Source organism: Centroberyx affinis, unplaced genomic scaffold, assembly GCF_046629955.1.
Source record: "Centroberyx affinis isolate AG114_WGS23_722 - 3 ecotype Tasmania unplaced genomic scaffold, CSIRO-AGI_Caff_v1 ptg001478l_1, whole genome shotgun sequence".
In the NCBI taxonomy this organism is placed as follows: domain Eukaryota; kingdom Metazoa; phylum Chordata; class Actinopteri; order Beryciformes; family Berycidae; genus Centroberyx; species Centroberyx affinis.
Genome location: NW_027279946.1, coordinates 123,480 through 147,674, shown reverse-complemented (window position 1 = coordinate 147,674; position 24,195 = coordinate 123,480). Strand labels below are relative to the sequence as shown.

Below are 24,195 nucleotides of genomic sequence, written 5' to 3'. Positions count from 1 at the left end.
AGCAATCTCTTGTTCCTGTGCTGCAAAGGCCTCCTGTTCCTGTACTGCAAAGGCCTCCTGTTCCTGTGCTGCAAGAGCCTCCTGTTCCTGTGCTGGAAAGGCCTTCTGTTCCTGTGCTGCAAGAGCCTTCTGTTCCTGTGCTGCAAAGGCCTCCTGTTCCTGTGTTGCAAGAGCCTCCTGTTCCTGTGCTGCAAAGGCCTTCTGTTCCTGTGCTGCAAGAGCCTCCTGTTCCTGTGCTGCAAGAGCCTTCTGTTCCTGTGCTGCAAAAGCCTTCTGTTCCTGTGCTATTAAAGCCTTCTGTTCCTGGGCTGCAGCTGTCTCCTGTTCCCGTCTTGCAGCAATTCGCTGAGCCTGAGGTGCAGCAAGTTTCTGTTCCTGTTCTGCTGCAGTCAGCTCTGGCTGTGTTTCAGCAACCCCCTGGTTTCCTGGCTTCACCAGCTCGCCTGCCGGGCTCCCAGCTGACACAGTCTGCTCTGCAGCCAGATCCCCAGTTGTCGGCCGCATCCGCCGACGCCCTGCCATTCCCCATCAGCCATCTCCGACAGCAGCCGCCGGACTCTGGTCCTGCGCTCCAGCCTCCAGTGTCCGGTCCTGCGCTCCAGCCTCCAGTGTCCGGTCCTGCGCTCCAGCCTCCAGTGTCCAGTCCTGCGCTCCAGTCTCTGGCCTCTGGTTCTGCTTTCCTGTCTCTGGCCTCCGGTCCTGTACTCCAGTCTCCAGCCTCCGGTCCTGTACTCCAGTCTCCGGCCTCCGGTCCTGTACTCCAGTCTCCGGCCTCCGGTCCTGTACTCCAGTCTCTGGCTTCCGGTCCTGCTCTCCTGTCTCCGGCCTCCGGTCCCGCACTCCCGCAGCCGGGCTCCGGTCCTGTGCTCCTGGCGCCGGGGGCTGGTCTCGCGGCCTGCCCCGACCCGCGGCCGAATCTTCTGGTGTCGGCTGCATTCCCTGACCTCCAGCTGCGTCGTCGACCTGAGCGGTCCCGCCTTCGTCGTCGACCTCCTGAGCGGTCCCGCCTTCGTCGTCGACCTCCTGAGCGGTCCCGCCTTCGTCGCCGTCCTCCAGAGCTGCTCCGCCACTCTGGTCGTCCTCCTGCCCGTCCTCCAGAGCTGTTCCGCCACTCTGGTCGTCCTCCTGCCCGTCCTCCGGAGCTGTTCTGCCACTCTGGTCGTCCTCCTGCCCGTCCTCCAGAGCTGCTGCGCCTACGTGTCCAGCCTCCAGGCCGTCCGCCTGAGGTTTCCTGCTCGGCCTCTGTCCAGCCTCCAGGCCGTCCGCCTGAGGTTTCCTGCTCCATCCTTCTGTTCCCAGGCCACTTGTCCCTGAATCCCTCCTCCGGACCCCCTCCACCCACCCTGCTCGGTGTTCCTGGCCAGCCTGGTGGGACGTCTGGTAGCCGTCCCTTAAGGGGGGGGTACTGTCATGGTTCGGCCATGACCTGCCTGTGTGTTTCCTTCTGTGTTCCCTGCCTCCCTTGTGTCTCCGCCTCCGTCTGTCAGTGTGTAGCGTGGGTGTGGCTCCCTCTCTCCCCCAGCTCCTGCTCCCACACACCTGTACCTCATTTGTAATCACCCCATGTGTATATTAGTCTTGTTTCCCCAGTCAGTCTTTGTCGGTTCATTGTTCTGTATTGTGTTATGTTTGTGTAGAGCTCGTGTTTTTGGATTTCCTGTGTCACCTGCTATCTGTTCAATTAAACACCCAGTCCTGGGGTTTGATCACAACCTGCCTCGCTGTCCTGCGTTTGGGTCCTCACCACACCTCCCCGTGACAGACCCGGGTTCGAATCCGGTCTGTGGTCCTTTGCTGCATGTCCTCCCCTTGCTCTCTCTCCCATACCTTCCTGTCTTTCTCTCTCACTATATCTCTCAAATAAAGCATAAAATGCCAAAAAAATAAATCTTAAAAAAAAAAAAAAAGAATACTAGAAAAGAGTTTATAAACACCACTGAGAAGACTTATCCCCCTATAATTGGTAAAGTCATTGCCATTCAAATCAATTCATCATTGCCTTTTTTGGCTGGATGTCTCGTTTTCATGTAAAAATACAAGCTTCAGAAAGCACCCGACACTTCTTACACAAGAGAATTACCAATGATTTTTGGCTAAGTCATGCTAACAGTTTTTATGTCCCCCACCCCTTGGATTTCAATTTACTTCCCGTTTTTGCTACCTGCTTGCTATCAACCTACTTGCTATCAACTATATCAACCATGACATGGTTCCACCCATTATAATTTCTTAATTTAACGATTGTCACGTACACATCAACACTCCCATGATTTCTTAATGCAACATTTGTCACATAGACACACCATTTGTCATGTATTCATTTCCAATCCTTAAAGTAACAGTGGGTCTCATACAGTGATTCCCAATACGACAGTTGTTAACTTCTTATATGAACAACTAAAATCAGCTCCTTGTCCTAACCTCATTTCAATTTAATTACTTAACCTTATTGTTGTTACTCCTTAAAATCACATCTTTAATATCATCATTGTAAAATGAATGTAATGTCAATACATATTCATCACAGTGATTAACCTAATCTTATCAGTTCATACCCCCTATGATCATTATTCTTTACCCTTAATATTCTATATCTAAGCAGCTTAAGCAGTTTTCTAGGTAAATCAACTTATTTCCTTCCACCTTTCTTCCAAGCCCTCTTCTCTTGCCCGTTGTCTTCGGATCCGCTGTTGCACCCGAATGCCTCCGGATTCCAAGGCGATGGAGAAAACATAGCTCCCTTTTCCTTGTCAAAAGCAGCCAGCACATCCGCGAAACTTGACGTAGAACGAGAACGTTGGAGGCCCCCTTTCCCCTCCAACGGTGGTCTCCATTCATCCAGTATGAGCATAGTTTCCCCCATCAGCCCCTCCCATTGATTCATCACTCTCCCGGCGCTATTACCCTCCTCGCCACTGCGTGGAGTAGTGGGAGAGGTCGATGAATAATAGGAGCGGAGGGGGAGTGGGTGAATACATTCCTCGATCCTCTGCTGGCGGAGAGATTGGTGAAATTAAGTGATCCCACCTTCCTTCAGTTGTGGTGTCGGCAGACCCCGTAGGTGTAACCTTCCATTTCTTTGCCGGCTTTAAGCGTTTCTTTGGTGCAGCGGGTGTTTCTGGTCTACTCGGTCTATTCGGGGCGGGCGAAATGTCCGGATTCTTGACACTGCAAGAAAAGGATTTAAAAAGATCACCCTGGCCTGCACACTGTGGACACAGAAGTTGTGGTCCTAGCCATTGCGCATGTGTCAGAGCTGGACAGTGAGGAGCTGTGGGTGGCATTTGGGACTGGCAAGAACTTCAGATACATACCTGCCCATGAGACTGCCAAGTCTCTGGGTCCTTCCTTTGTCCCATGCTTTCACTGGCTGTGACACAGTACACAGTTTTCTGTGTTATCATGTGTGGTTCAGGAGATATGATGCAAAATACATAATTTGGCTATGGCGGAAAGTAAAATGGGGCCATGAGGCGTCATTTCTGAAAATGTTCAGGGCCCCAAACTGTTTCATGCTTTTATGAAAAAGTGGACATTTCACCTCAAATTTGGCACATATCACCTGGACTATTGTATGTGTACATACTTGACCAATAAAGCTGATTCTGATTCTGATTCTGAAAACATGTCTTCAATGAGCTTCCATACTGAACACTGAACACAGGTAGGCCTAATTCAACATTTGGGTTTTAATTAATATGTTTTCCTTCAGGATGTTGGCTCCAAGCAGAAAATGATCTCATTATCTCGAGAAATCAATTTTTGTTATCCGAGATAACGAGAAAATGATCTCGAGGCGGGTCGTTCAAGCAGTGCTGCAGACATCAAGTTTGGTTGAGCCCAATATCAAACTTGCAGTAGAACTATTTGGTAGGCCGGCCATGAACTATGACAAGCATGACCAAATAAACAATTTCCCATATTTCCTGTTTTTAATTAAGCTGAATGTTCCTCATCTATATTTCCAAACACTCATGTTTTTAAAAATGCCGTTTTACTTTCGGCTATTGTGGCAACAGAATCAACTCAGAGTCACTTTTTTGGCCGAGTATGTGCACCGTAAGAGACATACCATGTATTTGATGTATTGTGGGTTTGAGTCCAGCTCATGACCTTTGTCGTGGCATCCTGTTACTCTTCACTGCATATTGATATAGCAGAAATAAGCAAAACTCACTTGTGTTATAATTGACATACAAGAATCTTCGCCTTTAATCTTTTGCTTTTGCCTTTCCCTTTGCATTTTGAGTTCTCCTCTGTCATTCTGTCCAGCCTGCTCAGGAGATTAAACAGATTTTATCCAGCATGGCAGTTTGGCAGCCATTTCCATGCCAACTCCATCAATCACTTTACAAATTCAAACTGATGAAGACTTTTTGGCTTTACTTCGGACCGAGAAGTACTAGTCAAGGCTGTTTTGGTTCAGTAGTGTTGACACTGTCTAGACTAAACTGGTTGCTATACTCCACCAGACACATGATGAGTGATGAGGACACTGTCTGATAAGTGTTTATCTCTCAATCACACACACACAGTGAAGAAAGGTTGGTAAGCACGGAGTAGAAGGCAGCTATAAAAAGAGGAGGGGATGATAGACAGAATAACAAGCTCCAGGGAGGAGAAGACGAGAGAGAGCATCTACATCTTGGATCTGAAGACATAAAGGTAACCTACCATATTAAAGCCTAATAATATAATAATATCACTAATAATATCACTTTTAGTCTTACTGTAATATAAATTTGCAGTGGTTGGTATGATGTAAATATGTTGGACTAGTCAGTTAATTCCTTAGATTGTTTGTTACCAGCATTTCTAACCAGAAATGACCAGCGTGGGGGATGAAGTAATTATTTCAAATATTGACTGACTGTATGAATATGTAGTTATTTTCAGAGGTGGAAAGTAACTAGGTACATTTACTCGAATACTGTACTTAAGTACAATTTTGAGGTACTTTACTTGAGTATTACCATTTTATGCTACTTTATACTTCTACTCCACTACATTTCAGAGGGAAATATTGTACTTTCTACTCCACTACCTTTATTTGATAACTTAAGTTAGTAGTTACTTTGAAGATTCAGATTATTAATACAAAAATAATCAACTAATAAATTGTGATGTATTATTATAGATTACTGTGAGCTACCCAGCAGTATATAAAGTAGTGGAAATCAGCCCCACCTTTTCCAGCTGCAACATTAAAGTGATGCTTACACATTAATGCATCAATAATTATAATTCAATAATATAATACTGTATTATACTTAAATGGGCCATTCTGCGTAATGAGTACTTTTACTTTTGTTGCTTTAAGTACATTTTGATGCTAATACTTTTGTACTTCTGTTAGAGCCTAGCTTCGTGCAGTCGAACAAACCATCTGTCTGCTTATCAACTCCTTGATCATAACACAATATAGTAACTCTCACCACTGCTCATTTTAGAAAGGCCACTGCAAGAAAACGTGTACTTTGTTTAGATTATCAAACAGACAATGGATCATTTGTTTGTTTCTGGCTGCTAGCGTTAGCAACATGGCTAACGTTGCTTACGCTAGCTAACGCTAATGCTAGCAGCCAGAAACAAACATACCGTAGATGTTTGTTTCTGGCTGGTCCTGGCTTCCTTGTAGCTCCTGGTTCATTTTCTGGCTGCTAGCGGTAGCGTTAGCAACATGGCTAACGCTGCCAGCAGCCTGGCTACTGTCCAAAGCAAGAAACAACCGTAAGAATCCCAATTTGAACTAGAAACCCCGATCTCAGTGCTATGATAAAGGCAGAGTAAAACATCCGGTAGTATTAATAAGTAGGCAGGTTGTGTGTTCCCCAGTAGCTACCGATAGCTACCGGGGAAAACCTATTCTATTCCTCTTTTGGTTGCGCAATGGATGACGCACTTCCTTTGTGCCGTAAGTCGAGCCTTCATTCTCCCGGGAGATCGTACCCGGTGGCAGACAGAATTGCATAGTGAAAGCGAGGCTTATAGGAACCAATCTAAACACCGATGGTGTCATTCTTCTATAGCCATTACACTGTGCAATCAACATTTACTTCATAATGATGTTAAAGCAAAAAAGTTGTCTATAGGGTCTTTAAGTAAAAGATCTGAGTACTTCTTCCACCACTGGTTATTTTCAATAATAATAGACAAAACTGTGTAGTAGTGGCTATATAGGCATACAGATATAGAAATACCACTGTCTGTGCCGCGCTGTTGGATTGTGATTATCATAAATCTCAATACTGTGGATGGGCTAATGGAAAGCCCACAGTAGTTTATGAAGTCCCCTTTCAGCCAGTGCTCATTCTGACTCATCCAATGGTTGCACTCCTTTGACTGGATAGAAACCTGAAGCCTCATTTCCAGGTGTGGTGATCATTGATACTTCAGTATTTTCACTATTTTCAGTGACAGAGGTGTGCTTTCTCTTACAGCTGAGGAGAAGTTCAGTCATGGAGAAGGTTCTGCCTGTGTTGGTCATGATGATGGCGGTGGCTTCTGCTGCTCCTGCTCCTGCTCTGCTGAACTCAACTGGCAATGGTATGACAGACACAGAATGTTTGGTGACACAGAATGTGTTTGGGGGAAGGTAAGGAAGAGTGAGTCAACACGTTTCATATGAATCTTGCATCCTCCTGTTCCATCTCTCCGCCTCTCCTTTCTGTCTGTTTGCTGTGTGTCCACTTCCCCATATTGTGCTTGACTCTGTGGTTGTGATCTAAAGTCTAGTCTAGTCTAGAGGTGAGTATGTGGGTAAAATAATGTGAGCAGACTTTGCTGTGAGGAGTTGGCTGAAGGTTTTGCCTGTTTCTCCTAGCTATCCACACATCTCTCCTGCGCTGGCAGATCCTCAGTCTCTTTCCCTTCACGTCTGCGGACGGTAGTGATGGCATAAAAACGAACCCCAGGGTTTTATTGCCGTGTATTACACAGGGCACCATCGCTATTTTGTAATAGAACGCAATAGAAACAGTAATAGGCAACAGAGGTAACGGTAACGGTGGCTAGCTTCCTGCAGCGCTACGTCAACATGGCCGCGGCAATCGTGATGACGCTTGATCGAATTCTATCTATTGAAAAACCTGAGTGTCATGAGCATATCAATTTGAGCACTCTTTTGTAACTGGTCTTGATCAAGACTCACCTTGCTCTGGCTTTGAGTTGGGCTCAAGGCTTCATGGATGACTGACAAGGCCTGTTGGAGTCATTCCTATGTTCCCAGGGTCCTATGTTCCCCAGTTCTAGGGTTAGGGTTAGGGTTTAGGGTTAGGGTTTAGGGTTTAGGGTTAGGGTTTGGGTTAGGTTGGTTGTTTGTAGATTTTTACCCAGAGCCCTGACCACAATTGTTTCAAAGAACAGAAGGGCTTTTTATCAGAGCTATCCAGGTTAGGCACAGGCCATCCACCGTAATTTGATTGCACTTCGTTAGGGTTAGAGTTAGAAAGCTTCAAAATCGAATATAATGATAACCATTGGTTTTAATGTGTTTATATAGCTGTTTTGAAGCCTTGTTCCAATAAAAAAACTGGATAATATTTATGAAATATTTTAACTTGAAACGGGTCAAATTTGACCTGAACACAATAGGAGGGTTAATGTATGTTAACAGAATATTGAACTGGGGAACATAGGACCGTGGGAACTTAGGACCCTGGGAACGTAGGACCCTGGGAACATAGGACCCTGGGAACATAAGACCCTGGGAACATAGGACCCTGGGAACATAAGACCCTGGGAACATAGGACCCTGGGAACATAGGACCCTGGGAACATAGGACCCTGGGAACATAAGACCCTGGGAACATAGATACGCTCCCGGCCTGTTTGTGGTTTGTCGTGATCTTGACTATACAGCCCCAATAGAGTGTTTGGGTCTTCAAGCTCAAAGTCTCACACACTGCAAGATAAAGCTCAGCGAGATGTGAGCTAGTATCATCTCGATAACAAACCCTCGATTTATCTAACTTTCTCCCTCTTTGTCTCTCTCTCCTTTTAGCCAGGGATTTCTCACCATGCCCAGATCGCCCTGATTGGTTTGTGCTTGGGGATAGGTGTGTAAAATACTTCACCGACGAAACTGACTTCACAAGCGCAGTGGTAAGACTAGAAAAGTGCTGGAGTACAAATAGTAGGAAGATTAGAAGGTTTATTTTGAGTACAAAAAACAGGTAAAGTAAGAAAGTGAAAACAGGAAAGGAGTGATTCCAAAGTTTAAAAGGAGTAATAAAGCAGAAAAGTAGTAAGTATTTGCAGTTGAAAGCAAAAAGTATGAAAAAGATAAAAGAATCCGGAAGGAAAAACAGTGAAAACAGTGTTAGACAAAAAAGAGTGTATTGAGACATATCCGTGTGTGCATGTGTCTATGAGTGTGTCTTTGTGTGCGTGTTTGTGCATGTTGGATTGTGCCTGTGTCTGAATGTGTCTGTGCATGTGTGTATGTATCCGTGTGTGTGTGTGTGTGTGTGTGTGTGTGTGTGCGTGTATCCGTGTGTGTGTCCATGTGTGCGCGTGACTGTGTGTGTGTGTGTGTGTTTTTGAACATGACTGACTGTGTCTGTTCAAACTGAAGTGGCTGAAGCAAAGTATAATATGTGTATGTAGTGTTAAAACTGTGGGAAACGTGGCAGTTTAAGACACTTCTGTGAAAAGAAAATACTTAGGAATGCTTATGTATTGGCTTATGTAGGAGTATGAATAATATGAAGAGTAGGTGTATTTTGAGTAGAAAAAAAACGGAAAGTAAGAAAGTGACAAGTAATGGTGTAAAAATATGTAAAAGACATGTTAAAATGGAGAAGAGTGAAAAAAGCAGAAGAGCACCACCACTTTTTCCAAGTTTTAGTAGAATCATAAGTCTTGCAAGGCAGTTATTAATGAATGGTGAAAGGAAAGGCTTTAAGCACACCCAGTCCTTAAAAAACATTGACAAACAGCTGAAATCACTTGTACTTGGTGGTGTTACCCACTGTAGGATTTAGCCTAAAACTTTTACTTGACTTTTTTGTTGAATATCTCTCTGTATCTCTCTCTCTTCATCTTTCTCTCTTACACACAGCTCAGTTGCAGGAGAAACAATGCCTATCTAATTTCAATATGTGATCAGGAAACGAATGAAGCCCTGCATGATTTTATTGTTGAATCCACTGGACAAGAGTCCAAGATCTGGATAGGAGGCTTCACCGTCTACTGCGACCCCGGATGGGTAAGGCCCTGGCTGAGTAAGCTAAAATGAACCTGTAATGTAGTCTTATGCAGACCTGCTTATCCATCCATCGTCTTACTCAGTTTTGTCTCTAAATCTCTTTCTATCTTCCTCTCGCCTTCCTTGTCCTTTCCCACTTCTGCCTCTCTGTCCCTTCTTCTCCGTATCTGTCTCTTTTAGAATAAGAAGTACTTGTACATTGATGGGGAGATCCCAGCTTGGTACAACTGGTATCCTAACTACCCTACCCAAGCCGGGCGCTGCGTGCTCATGAATGAACACGGTAAGTGGAGTCGGGAGGTGGAAAAAGATGAGGCAGGCTGACGGGGAGATGGAGCAGGGGAGACAGAGGAATATAAGGAATAGAAGATGGAGTAGAGGGTAGAAGTGGAAGATAGATAAAAGCAAAAGGGCAATGTGCAGGAAAGAGATTATTCACTACGATGCAGAAGGATCAAAATGTAGTTTCACTCAATGCTGCAAAACCATGCCTTACCTTTATTTTTTATTCCATTTCCTTCAGGGGCTGGCAAGTGGAGCAATGGTAACTGCGAAGAAAACAATCCCTACGTGTGTGCTTTTAAAATATAGTAACCAAATAAGTAGAAAGTGGGAGATTGTGTTGAAGAGTGACAGATCAGCAGTCTGTCAAGTTATAGCTTTGCCTTCTTCAGTTGTCTCAGACATCACAGCTACAACCAGACCCTGAACCACACTAGACTAAACCATTTAAACCTTGGTTGACAATAATTGTCCTTTTTAAAATGTAACTCCTGGCATGTAATGCTCTACAGTAATTACTTTGATGAGATTCATACAAAATGTCTGACAAAATGTCTGACTTTAATCTTTTCCATGTTTTCTTAACAAAACGGCCATGATCAGAGCACATGGAGATTTTCTGTTCCTGTGTAAATGCAAACATCTTTGCATCTTTTCAATAAGAGATCAACTCAGAACATGTGTCATGTTAGAAATGTTTTTATATTATTCAATATGTATCTCAATCTCAGGATTTGTGGTGATGATGTGCCTTCAGCTGGTTGTTAACACTGCTTTGCGAGCATATTAAAAAAAAAAAAAAAACATTTATCTTCATCCATCATATCCCTTGTATTCTGTCTCTCATTACATGGCAGTCTCCAAAGCAGGATATTTCAACCCGTTCTCATTCCCAGTCTCAAAGGGTCTCAGAAACTACGCCCCAGGCTACTTTTGAAGGCTTATTATACAGCAACACAAGGGGCTAGAGAGATGGAGTCAACTTCTCTAGAAAGCTATTGAGCTGTACTTTTATGGGAGTGGGGTTACTGATGGCAGGCGGCACTGAGTTGGGTTGAAATTCAATATTTTCTGAAATTCACCTGCTTCCCATTAAGATGGCTGAAATCTGACAAAAGATTTGCTCTTTTCCACCCTCAAATACCCCAGTAACAATGTAAATTCCATGTTTATAACGTCAACTATGGAAGAAACAACAACAAAACAACAAAACCCACAGAGCAAGGCTTTTATTGTGAAGTGCTCATAGGAAGTGCAAACTGTAGTTTGCTGTTTACTGGCAAACTGCTCAATATTAGAAAGATGCAATACAATCTGAACCAACAGATTGATGTTATAAGAGGATATAATTCAAAAAAAAGAAAAACAACAAAACCCACGGAGCAGGGCTTTTGCTCATAGGAAGTGCCAAACGTTTTTTCCGGGTGGAAAGTTGCGGTTGTGAAAAGGCAAACTGTTCAATATTAAAAAAGATGCAATACAATCTGAACCAACAGGCTGATGTTGTAAGAGGATATAATCAAAAAAATTACAAAACTATACTTGTGTTGGTGCTATTTTACCGCGATTTCATCAGCCCTGCGTTCAGCCCCGACAAAACATAGCAAAACGTTTATTTAAACGGAAACGGTGGTGCGCAAGTGTTGCAACTATGGCAGCTGAGAAGGCCATTCTTTGCGTTCTTTAAATATGTGTTTAATACAACAAAATACGCTCGATGTTACAGTCACTGCCCTTGCCGTCCAGAACAGCAGAGAACATCCCAATGGAGTGAAGGGGGTTGGTGGAAACTGTGCTTCCTAATTATAGTGATCCAACATTTGCCTCATTTGCATTTCAGGATGACAAGGCAAACATTTCAGGTGAAGGATAATTCACTTCTTACCTTCGAGACTGCGTTAGGATCTATATGAGCTAATTATTTTATTATGAGGCCTATCATTATCGCTGATCACTGTTGTTGTGATATGATATTGTAATATTTATCATTATATATTTAGAGGAGTAGAGTGGAGTAGAAAAGTTTATGAAAGTGTCACTCCACAATGGCACATACAATAGCAAAAGATACAAACATGTCTTCTAATTATTTCAGTTGTTGCAGACACCAAGCTGCAGCGGACGCATTTGTAAAGGACTTGTGTCGAATCCATTGTGCGCACTGCCTTTTTAATAGGGCGGGGTTTATATACACGTCGCTGCTGATTGGCTAACACCTCTGACACACCCACCAAACGAGAGACAACGTACCTCCAAGCCCGTTTCTCGCACTGTTTCGAGGAAACATGACGTTCAACCCGGAAACCGTAGCAAAACGGTGCACACCGTTTTCAGACTGAACGTGCCCCTGCTGTGTTTCATGGGCAGAAAGAGGTATGTTCAACGACGAAACGGATTGTGCAACGTTTAGAAACCTTAACTCCCGACTGGTTCTTCTATTTAAATGATGCTTATTGTAAAGTAGATGTAATGATACAGACGTTATAAAGTGCTATATTTTAGTATAGAGTTTATTGAGATACCACTGAAATAACTTGTTATATAGGTTATGAGCAAAATTTATTTCTACTTCCCCAGCGCATAAATGGCCGGTCCGTTAAAATTCAAGCTGTTTAGGGGATTAATACATGCCGAATTTACCAGAACACCCTACCGATTAGTAATAAAGTCTCAAATTCTATTTTCTGATGTGTGTTTTTTGCCGATAAGTAAGGAAAAACAAATTGCCAGATTTTTTGAACTGACCTTGGTGTGGTAGGAGGGCCTTCAAACAACAACAAAAACACAGCCTGTTTTTCAATGCAGAAATCTCACGTGCGCCGTGGCTGTTCACTTTGTTTCACTCGCTACCATTTGGGAACCTCTGCTGATATTTACTTGTCATATTATGCTTCAGTAAAGCAGAAATATGACACATTTAACCTTTAATTCCTTTGGTCTGTCTCAGGTTCGTCCATCGTTCAATAGCAATACCTCCATGCTCCTCCAACATATTTTGCAATACACACCCATTGTTACGGGAGGCTGGTTGAGCTAGGATGGATATAAAGGGTGGGAGGAGCTCCAGCTGTATGGTAGGAGCTTTTTTTTACAGCATGTAAAATGTACATTGAACTGTATACGGGGCAACAACCAACCAAATGGGGGATGAATTTATTAGAAGTTCATCCTTACACCATCACCTTTAGACCTACTGAGAAGATGGGCTATAGATTAATATTGCATAATTGCACTGAAGAGCCCTTTTAAGAACTCTCTTCGATTTTCTTAACATCTGTCTTAAAAGCACTGTTGTGAATCCGGCCCTTGGTGTTCAAGCTGTGTGTTGAATTCAAATGCAAACAGCCACAGTTTGACCTACTTTAAGATGCTGCTGCTGGTGGCTGCTGGCTATATATACGGCATCTGCTGCTTAAGTTACACTGCTATGTGGCGTGTGTGTGTGTGTGTGTGTGTTGGGGGTGGGGTGGGGTGGGGGGTTATAACCAAGCTTTGCTGAGCTATATGTAACAATGCTGTTTATTAGAGTGAGACTCATATATGGGGCTAATACTGGTCTTTTATTAAAATATTCTTTTATTTTTTTGCCATGAAAATCGTCATATTTAAATGACCACATTTAAATGACCAGCAACACACACACACACGCACACAAGCACACAAGCACACAGGTGAAGGTCTGACATTGGCTGTCTAATCTAAGGCCAGAACAAAAATAGAATCTCTCTCTCTCCATCCCCCACCCTGCCCTCTCTCTCTCTCTCTCTCTCTCTCTCTCTCTCCCTCTCTCTCTCCCTCCCTCCCTTCCCTCCACACGTGGGCATGAATGTGATGTCGACATGCGCGCGGAACAGAACAACAACAAAGTCGTTCGCCCAATCAGAGAGCTTCGCCCGCCTACCCCACCCCGCCCCCTCCCGCTCCTCTCCTGCTCTCGGCTGGGCTCGTGCTCCGCCAGTGCAGCCGTTAGTTTGAGTATTTAAAAGCGCGTGAGGTGTCGCCGCGGGAACATGCCAGAGGTTCCGTCCAAAGCTCCGGATCTGTCCCGGAAGAGAGGCGCTGAGTCCGGACCGCTGCCCGAACATGGCCCGGAGAGGAAGAAGGCCTGCTGGGGCATCCTGACCAGCCAAGGTCGGTCCACTGCTTACTGCTATTGATAAATGCACGCACAGGTTGTTTATTAGCCTGCTATGACTGTAACTGGCAGGACTACTACTGCTATTGCTGTTACTGCAACTACCACCACTAGTGCTACTACAAATACTTCTACTATTACTACTAAAGTTACTGCTACTACCACTACCTATTACTACTAAAAGCATACTACTACTACTACTACTACTACTACTAATACCACTACATGCTACCTGTACTGTGACTTCTTGAGGGTAAAGTCTGAATGGTCAGCTAATTCAGAGGTATGCCAACCATATGGGATGCACTGATAAATTAATAACTCCAGTCCACCCATTTAAAGAGGAAGCAATGAATAATTTAAGATGTCAAAAATACATATGTGGAGGAGGAAGGGGGTCTCGAGTCTGTTACATACTACATTGGCTTTAACAATGAAAAAGAATGTGCGTATTGTTTTTTTTTTTTGGGCTAGCCTATCCCCAGTTGTTGGTGAAAACATCTTCATCCGTGTGGTGATGATGAAGGTGGACAAGATTGTTTTGTCTTGGGTCTTTTTCCACAGAGCTTTGGTCATTTCCTCTTGATGTCCTGAAATGCTGTCAAAAGAGGGAGAACAGTCACACAGCGCGGTTGTAGTAAAGTTACAACCAGGGCATCGTACAGGAGAATCATGGCTGAAGTTTGAATGCAAGGAGGGAAATGCTCATGATGAGAGAGGAGATGTCACATCATATATATTACCCTGTAGCCTATGTATAATGCATTATAGCATATGGAGGAGGGCTGCAGATGTATCCCACACATTGAATAGTCAGGGTAACGTGACATGGCATATACACTGGAGTAAAGTAAGACAAACAATGGGTTGACAGTGTGAGGTTGACATTGACCTCAATGGCAAATGCTGTCAATTTGAAACCAAAAGTAAAGTTATCAACCTGACAGCAACCCCTCCCACACACACACACAACACACTTTTGTGTACTCTGGAACTACCCATAAAAGTATGTCTATGTCTCAGTAGCAATGGCGACGCACTGACATAAATAGCTGACAGTAACGTTATGGACCGTAACAGCAATAAAATGCAAACGCCCCCTCCATTTACCTTGGTGTGTTGAAAGGCTCGGGATTAACGGCTCACGAAATGACTTGTGTGTTGTGGCATCATCAACAGACCAACTCTAAACTAACCGAATGACCAATTAGATGATTCCTCATGTGAAGAAGGACTGTGGGAGTTTCAATGCAAACTGAGCTAAGGTTGTGTGAAAAATTGTATACAAGTAAAATGTCAGCACAATACAAAAGATCTATAAACATACTGTACTGTGACATAGGTTTCTGACATGACTCAATTGTCATGTGGACTACAGTTTGACAGATATGGTTTTTCGAAAGCCGATACCGGCATTTGGACTGAAGCAGATTTTGTTCTCAAACCAAAGAAAGAAATTTCAAAGCAGGTTTATAATTCCAGTATTTAGCATGGTGATATATTACCTCTTCACTAGACATTTCTGTTGGATCTCTGCTCTAACTAGTTAGCCTACTTAACTCTATTGTGAAAATGTGACCTGTCAATGATTGCCGATAGAGGGCGATAGAAGTCATAAATTACTTCATTCCCCTTTAAATCTGACCATTTTCTTTTCTTCTTTTTTTTCTCTCCCCCTTTTTTATTTATATTTATATTTTTTTTATTTCACTTAAAATTTCCTTTCCTTTTTTTTTCTTAATTTATCATTGTTAGACTATCATGTGTGGTTCAGTGTGTGTGTGTGTGTGTGTCAACTATGTGAATGTGTCTTTATTCACATGGCACCTTGCTCATCCTCTGTCATTTCGTAAATGTGTTTTGTTAGTTGCTGTAATCATTAAAAACATGAAATAAAAAAATCCCCCAGAATTCTATTCTAGTTAGGGTGGAAAAGCCTCTGAAACAACATTTAGACCATGAGACACTAAAACTCTCCACTGAAACCTATGCTACTACTACTACTAATAATAATAATAATAATCATAATAATAAAAACATTCATGTGTACTTGTGGAATCTGATCAGAATGTCTCATCAGAATCAGTTCAGGTTAATTCTGGTTCCCATTGACAACCAGTGTAGTATTGATCTATTCTACAATAAATATGTAATCAATCAAACTGCATCATAGCCATCATATCAGAGGTGGACCACACTGACTGGACCAAATCTGATTTTTAATAAAAGGACAATATCCAACCCATATATTGGTCTAACCCAATATGGAGTATAGCTATAACTCTCTGTCTGTCTTTCCATCCCAGTTTCTTTCTCTCTTTTCCTGTCAATGTGTATTCATCTGTGCTTGTCATCCGCTCTCTTTTTCTTCTCTTTCTGTCTCTCTGTCACTGCTGTGAAGGATTACAGCTCACATGGTATAGCTCAGATTATTCATGAACAGCAGGGAGAGACCAGCAGAGAGAGAGAGAGAGAGAGAGAGAGAGAGGGAGCTAGGGAGAGAGGTAGAGAGAGAGAGATTGCAGGGCGAGAGAGGCAGCGAGAGAGTAGCAGCAGGGAATGAGAGAGGAGAGTAAAGGAAGACGGAGAGCAAAGAGAAACAGAAATGAAGGGAGGAAAAGCAGAAAGGAAGGGAAAGTGTGACCGAGAGAGAGAGAGAGAGAGGGTGATATTGAGACGAGTGTGAAAAGAAATGGCCGAGAGGGAGGGAGGGAGTGAAAGAGGTTTCTGTTTCTGCGTGGGAACTGTTGTTATTGCTCATGACCTTTCCAAGATGGCTGCCGACAAGAACCATTCAGAGGAGTTCCGGCTTCCAGGACAGGAATGACCTTACAGCCATGGCTGACCCAAACATGGCTGCCTGGCTGGTTAAGATTAGAGGAGAGTAGTGAAGCCCTTTCTACATGTTGTGTGTTATTGTGGCTAACATGTAATTATTTAGTTAGTCTGTGAGTGAGTGAGTTAGCTATACTTGGAGAATACCAAAGCCCTTTCTGCATGTTGTGTGTTTGTTTGAATAGCTTAGTTAGTCAGGTAGCTAATTAGCTAAATAGTGGTTTTGTCAGTGAGTGAGTGAGTGAGTGAGTGGGTTAGTTAGTGAGCTAGCTTGTTAGTTAGCTAGTCAGATAGTGAGTTAGTTAGTTCATAAGCTAGTCATGCCAGTTTTTAGTCAGGGTTAGTAAACTATTTACTTGTTTTTTCTGTTAGTAGGCTAAGTAGCTAACTAGCTAGTTTGTTAGTTGTGGTCTCTGTCCAGTGCTGTTACATTAACTAGTATGTATAGTTAATGTGACGTGACTATACTGCATCAGCAGTCAGTCAGTTATTCAGTTAGTTATTCAGCTAGTTAGTCATTATTTTTAGTTGTTGTCGTCTCTCACCAGTGTTGAGTATTCAGTATAGCAGGTAATGTGATCTTCCAGCCTGAGAGACTCTACATTACACTAGGCCAACCGTTATCAGGCCTGGAGTCAGTTCGCTTCCACTTCATTCAAAATGTCTTATACCTACCGGTGGCTGGATGTGCCATGGGGAGACGGAGATATGGGTATGTATGGATGTGTGTGTGTGTGGTGTATATATATATTATTGCTGACAGAGCTGTTGAGGAAGAGCTTGCTAGCACTAAATATAACCACAGAGAGGCATGCTGAAGTCCTGCCAGAGTCTTAGCTGTTGTATTGTACAACTCAATCATCATTACGGTTAGTCGGATATTGGTTTGTCAGTGTATCAAGATATCGGCCGCTCAGTGTGGTCCACCTCAGACATGATGGAGGTTCCTCCCTGACCACAGCTAGCGAATAGGGTTTTATTTTATATTTGTTATTATTTATTATTTCCATATCACATGACCAGAGAGATCATTCCAGTGCGGTGTGGGGATATTGTATTCAACAGTCTGCAAAACCTGCAATGAAATTTTTTTTTCTTTGCATGTTATTTAGTCGTTTAAAGGAATAGTTCAGCCAAAAATGAAAATTCTGTCATCATCTTCTCCCCCTCATGCCAGTTGAAACACAGGTGAAGTTTGTCCATATAACACACAGGGAGGCTGCCAGCACAACTCCATAGCAGCCTTCTCCAAAACAACTGAAGTCAGTGGGGACCAGTTCTTCAGAGTTCCAAAAAGACCTACAGTATATTTACACCATAAGTGCAAATCTTAACTCCAGCTGATTGATTTGCAACAAACAATGGTGTATAGGTCTTTCTATTCACAGTGTGATTGTGTGGCTGTTTTTGTTTTGGAACTCTAAAGAACAGGTATGACTGATATGATGAAAAATGTGTATATATATATATATATATAGATTATAGTCTTCCTGTCTCTGTCTGTCTGTCTGTCTCTCCAGGGTCCTGGGCTGATCGCTCTCCCCTCCATGAAGCAGCTTCTCAGGGTCGCCTGCTCGCCCTCCGCACCCTGCTGGCCCAGGTCTCTCACACACACACACACACACACACACACACACACAAATTGGGATTGGCCGACAGGGGGCACAGGGCTGATTCACCTAGATTGACAATATTTATTTTTATTTCTACATTTTTTATAATCAGAAAATTGTTAGCATGCTCACCGGACAGAACTCTCTACCTGAGAGACAGAGATGATTTCGGTGCCGATCCTCTTGTCAGATATGGTGTGAGGTAATAATAATAATAATAATAATGATGTTGTGTGTTTTCATTTTTCAGGGATACCACGCCAACATCGTCACCATTGATCATGTGACCCCTCTCCACGAAGCCTGTCTGTCAGACCATGTAGCGTGTGTCAGAGCATTAATACACGCTGGAGCTAATGTAAATATTCTTCTTCTTATCATTATTATTACGAGGTCTCTGTCAGAGCAAAAAGACTAACGTGTGTCTCTGTGTGTGTGTGTGTGTGTGTGTTTGCACCTCCAGGTGAATGCTGCTACCATTGACGGTGTAACTCCGCTGTACAACTGCAGTTCGTCCGGGAGTGTCAGCTGTATGAAACTGTTACTACAGAACGGGGCGCACACACACACACCGCACACACACCTTCCCTCCGCTCTGCACGAAGCCTGCAAGAGAGGTATGGACACACACACACACACACACACACACACACAGACAGGTCAGCTCTGATGCATTCGATTTTCAACCACGAATTGATTTTAATGAGACATTTTGAACTTGAACCACGTGTGTGTATGTGTGTGTGCAGGTCATAGTCAGTGTGTAGAGTTACTGCTGTCCAGTGGAGCAGATCCAGACTATGAAGTGTCCCACCTGGGCTCCCCTCTCTATATGAGCTGTCTGCACCAGCACACAGCCTGCTCCCAGATACTACTGCACAGAGGTATTATTCTACTGCATTCTACTGTACTCTATTATATTCTACTGCATTCTACTGCACAGAGGTACCACTCTCTGATCTACTCATAGACTGTTAAAAAAGAGATGAAGACTCATTTTGAAGGCTGGAGATTGTGTTTATGATCGCTGCCATGTTCCATACTACTGTATATACTCTACTCTTCTATTCTACTACACCATGGTCAGATTTAACCTCCTCTCCTCCCCTCTCCTCTAGGAGCCAGTGTTAGTGTTGGCAGAGGGAGCGACAGTCCCCTCCATGCGGCAGTGAGACAGGACAGCGCCGATCAGGTCTCGGTGTTGCTGGACTACGGAGCGGACGTCAACTTGAGAGACGGCAACAACCAGCGGCCTGTGGAGCTAGCACCCCCTGGTGGCAAGACACAACAACTGCTGCTGGCATATGAAGGTAACTGCAATACCTTCCGCTGCAGTGGTTTTCAGTCACGGTCCAGGGGAAGCTCAAGAGTCTGCAGGTTTTCATTCCAACCAAACACACACACACACACTGATTAGTATGGAAAGAGATTAGTGCCACTAGAGATGTGTTTGAGTTGCATACATTTGAATTTGTCAGGCTCAGATTGAACTGTTGCATTTAAAAAAAAAACATTTTTTTTAATAAATCAAAATTTTACTTTGTACAATTTCAAATTGAATGCAGTGGCATGAAACTGAATGTGATTATTATTGTATTTAACTTTTAACTATAATTTCAAATTCAGTTTTCTCAATTCAAATGCGGTTTTCTCCATTCACTCAAGCAAAATTCAATCCAACAATCCAAGTTTTTGTCCTTGCTCTCCGACATTGCTGGATTTTTGAATTGAGAAATCTGAATTTGAAATTATAGTTTATAGTAAATATATAGTAAAAATTATAATAATCACGTTCAATTTCAACTCATTGGCACTAATCTCTTTCCATAGATTAGTTCCTCTTCTCTGGTTGTGTTAAAGAAATAAAAAAATAAAAACATCAAACATAGAGACTACTTTTCAGGTTGGACTGACATCTACTGGTTAAAAAAGCCTGCTATGGCAATTGCAATCTGCTATTGGCTGATCTTGGTTGCTATTGGCCACATTGATACATGACAAACCATGACAAAACAGGTAACCTATATCACAGGTAACCAAGATCATCCAATGGCTGATTCCAATTGCAATAGCACGCTTTTAACCAGTAGATGCCAGTCCAACCTGAAAAGTGGTCTCTTTAAAGAGTAACTAAACCCCACCTGAATCTGTGGTGAAGCCTGGGTACTGAACTGACCATCTGCTATTGGCTGGTCTTTGTGCCAGGTGATGTCACCACTTGTTGTACTCTATAGAAAGTGACATCACCTGGTACAAAGACCAGCCAATAGCAGATGGCCAGTTCAGTACCAGTGGGGTTTAGTTACTCTTTAATCAGTGAAATCAGCTGCTGCTGTGTTTAGTTGGAATGAAAACTTGCAGACTCTGAGTCAGTACATGTGCAGTACATCTGTACTGACTTGTCAGTCTATGGAAATACAGTGTCAACATCGGTCCATGCTTAATATTCAAAACACAAACAAAATGTAAAATTGGGTGTGATATTCAAAACTCTGTTTGTTGACAGAAGGTTTTTTTCAATAGTGGATATTTTGTGCGGCTATTCAATATCTTTGAATTTGACCATTTTCATGCAAAAAAATAAATAAATAATAAATTCCAAGTATTCAGTGTTTACCCCAGGATTTTATTCTTGTCAGGACGTAGGAGACAGGCAACCACTGAGCTGTATAATAATAATAATTCTCTCTCTCTCCAGTCTCTCCTAGGAGTCTCTGCCAGTTGTGTCGTCTCCTGATCAGGAATCTGATTGGTCGATCCAGACTGAAGCTCCTCCCCCTCCTGCCCCTTCCTCCCTTGCTTACGCACTACCTGCAGGACCCGTAGACACACACACACACACACATGCACGCAGCATGACAGTGATATATTGAAACTCACATGCCATTGCTTTAACATTTAAAGTTGAGATGAGTTGCACCCCATTTCCCTGTTGACACATCATCACTAACAATTTGGTTTAAAATGCTGTAGATATGGGTAGAGCCTGGCTACTTTAACATCATGATACACTTTAGACAGCCTGGGCATACAGAATACTGACCCTTGTGTTACCAAAATTGCCACAATTCTGGTACATTTTAATGTTTATTTAATATGACTGAAGTTCCCCCCCCCCCCCCCCCGTTTCAAATGACTGATTGCCTGACTGATAATGACAGCTGACCCAGACTTTCAAATGCCTTTGACTCTGTAAATGATTTATGTACAGTTTGTCTTTTTGTGATTACTAATAACTTATTTGCCATCGACAAGTGCTGGCCTTCGAGAATCTACATGCAAATGCCAATAAATAAGGTAAAATCCAGGACATGGCCACTGTGAGCTGTGCAACATTCTAAAAATAAGCTTTCATAAAGCAACCAGACTCGTAGCAATAGATATGAAGGAGGGTTAAACCGATATATCCGTTTGCTGATGTATGGAGCCAATATTGGTCTTTTATTAAAAATGGGATATAGTCTAGTCAGTGTTACATTCAACCCAGTCTCCATCATGTTTGTCTGGTTAAATGCATCCCAATCTCTGTCATTACTCTTGAGTCTTACAAGCAGGGTATTGTGTTTGCATTGTCATAATGTATTGACAGTAATGTGTCAAGTGTTTCATTGTAAATAAGAATTTGTTCTTGATTGACTATCCTGGTTAGATGAAGGCTAAATGAAATGAATAAAAACAAACACATTGAACATTTGTTGCTGCTTCAAATGACTTTTAGCATTATTATATTTGCTTTAACAACATCCAGTAACATACATAGAGCTCAAAATTTATTAATTCATTCATTCTATCTAACCCTAACCCTAATCCACCACCATGCAACTCCACTCTGAATAGGCTCAACACTGCTCAACTATTGCTCAACAGATTTTTCTGCATTCCCAGAACAATCAATCAGTCTTTATATAGTACCTTTCTAAAACAAAGTTACAAAGTGCTTTACTAGAGATAAAAGCAGTAAAAGACCATACAACCATGGAAAATAACACCTGCATTCTTGGAGGCAGACTTTACATTGGAGGCCAATGGACCAAGAAACTGCTGAAAATCGCTTGATGAATTTTTGGGGCCAAAAACAATAACTTTTGTTTTATCCGAGTTTAGCTGGAGGATGTTTTGTGACATCCAGTCCTTAATGGCAGAGAGACAGTCCTCTTAAAATCATTTGGTTTCACTGACAGATAAAGTTGGGTATCGTCTGCGTAACAACGATCACTTCGTAACAATGCAACGTGTCTGCTGGCTGATGAATTTATCAAAGTGAAACAGGCAAGCATAAAGGGGTTTATGTGATTTTGGAGCATCTCTGTGGGTGCGCCTTTGCCAACTAAAGCCATGAAAAGCCAACTAAAGCACAGAACGCCTGCATCTCTGCTAAGAGGTGGTTTGAGAAGGCAGCACTGCACCACCCGGATATACCTGCCCACTCCCTAAGCCTGTACAACAAGATGCTATGTCCTATCAATCAGTGGTCGGTGGCCAGTGCACTTTGTGGTGTTATCCTGGAGAGAACATCAAGGCTGGGGATGCAGGCAGGATTAACAAACTGGTTAAAGGTCCCATATGGTGTAAAACAGGATTCCCTTTGCCTCTGTGATTATAAAAGAGTTTGATGGTCTATCTAAACATGGTGAAAGTATCAAAACGCACGGTCACCAACTAAATCCACACAATCCATATTAGAAAAGCGAGCCTCTAAACGAGCCGTTTGGACTTCTGTAACTTTGTGGCGTCACAAAGGTTCGCTCATTATCATTTTTGTAAGAAATAATAGACTAACAAAGTGTTTTTTCAAAGCGGTTGTCATTGTTTATTACCGGAGAGTTTTCCCTACCTGTAGCTGCCGTGCCGCGGCGTCTCACGTTTCGCTCTCGAAACGGTTAGCCAATCAGAACAGAAGGGTCGTTAATATTAATGAGCCTTAAAGACACAGCGACAGAAACGGCCTGTTCTTGGTAAGTCTCAGAGAGATACTGCGAAATGAACGTGTGAAAATGGACTGAGTGTTTTTTGAATGAAACACAGGAAAGTGTAGAGTATGGGCTCTTTTGCTGGGCTGAACCTGGACAGCGTGGAGGCAGGAGCAGAGGGGAAGATGAGGACTAAACTGAACTCTATCTTGGACAACGCCTCCCACCACCTCTGTGCGGCTACGGAGCACCTTCAGCCTCTGCCTCATCCCACCTAAGCGCTTTAGGCTCTTTTGTGCTGACAGCCATCACACTGTAGGCCTACAATGCTTCCTGCCACAATGGCCACAGCCTCAGCCAACCAGGAGGGAGCTGAGGCAGGAAGCTGCACTGACTGTACGAACAATCCCGGACTGCCTTACTGCATTCCTAGACTCTGGACTACTCTATACACTGCACTGTTTTGCTTTTGACTAATTTCTGCATATCTCTGCGTAATACTGCACATATGACACTTTTCCTACTCCATGTTCTGAAAATATAGTGATACTGTCACAGATGAGACATTTTATTTTGTACATATGGTGCTTTCGTCGTGGAACTTATGTAAAAGCAACAGCTAGTAATGTACATATCCCTATGGTACATTCTGCATATATGCTGCCAGCAAATGTAAAGTGAATATCTTTGATATGGTGTATCGTTTTTTATAACGCTAGCCAACACACCATGCCACTTCATGTACATACGTATGGCCTTATGTAGACTTGTTAATGTGTATACAATGCATATTTGTACACCATGTACATTGCTCTAAATTCACAAACTTAGGTTCTTCACATATCTCCTTCATTGTTATATTCTGCCTATATTAATGGAATTTTCATAATGCTTCCATATTGTTTACATACTGTATACATAATGTTTCATACTTCTTTGGCAGATAAAATATGTGCATTTAGATGTGTCTTTTTTCCTGCTCAATTATGTTTGCTGCTGCAACGACCAGACGAGTTTCATCTTTTCTTAGCATTCCAATATGACAGGCCCATCACAAATATGAGCTACAGCCAAGTGGCGCAACAACGCGCCTAACAATAAAAGTGCAACATAGCAGACAGACTGCTCCTTTTGTTCTACCCACGCCCAGTAATACCTGCTCTAACTTTAACATCCGTGTGTCCAGGAACTAGTCCTGCTGCACGTCACAAA

The 24,195-nt window shown here is 42.8% G+C and overlaps 2 protein-coding genes across 3 annotated transcripts; both read left to right on the top strand.

The window, feature by feature from the left end:
• The first annotated feature begins 4,599 nt into the window (after positions 1–4,599).
• On the top strand, positions 4,600–10,306 carry LOC139650300 (lithostathine-like). The gene is made up of 6 exons (XM_071526918.1): positions 4,600–4,665; positions 6,441–6,546; positions 8,003–8,103; positions 9,062–9,208; positions 9,389–9,491; positions 9,732–10,306. The coding sequence occupies exons 2-6, from the start codon at positions 6,459–6,461 to the stop codon at positions 9,797–9,799; spliced, it is 507 nt and encodes a 168-aa protein (XP_071383019.1). The 5' UTR covers positions 4,600–4,665; positions 6,441–6,458; the 3' UTR covers positions 9,800–10,306.
• A 3,194-nt stretch (positions 10,307–13,500) lies between these two features.
• On the top strand, positions 13,501–21,724 carry asb5b (ankyrin repeat and SOCS box containing 5b). Of its 2 annotated transcripts, none has more exons than XM_071526914.1 (7): positions 13,501–13,621; positions 17,981–18,060; positions 18,324–18,431; positions 18,537–18,690; positions 18,823–18,957; positions 19,192–19,383; positions 20,772–21,724. In XM_071526914.1, the coding sequence occupies exons 1-7, from the start codon at positions 13,501–13,503 to the stop codon at positions 20,897–20,899; spliced, it is 918 nt and encodes a 305-aa protein (XP_071383015.1). In that variant the 3' UTR covers positions 20,900–21,724. The 2 variants fall into 2 exon arrangements, with proteins under 2 accessions (XP_071383015.1, XP_071383016.1); XM_071526915.1 differs by lacking the exon at positions 13,501–13,621 and adding an exon at positions 17,131–17,172.
• The last annotated feature ends 2,471 nt before the right edge of the window (positions 21,725–24,195 follow it).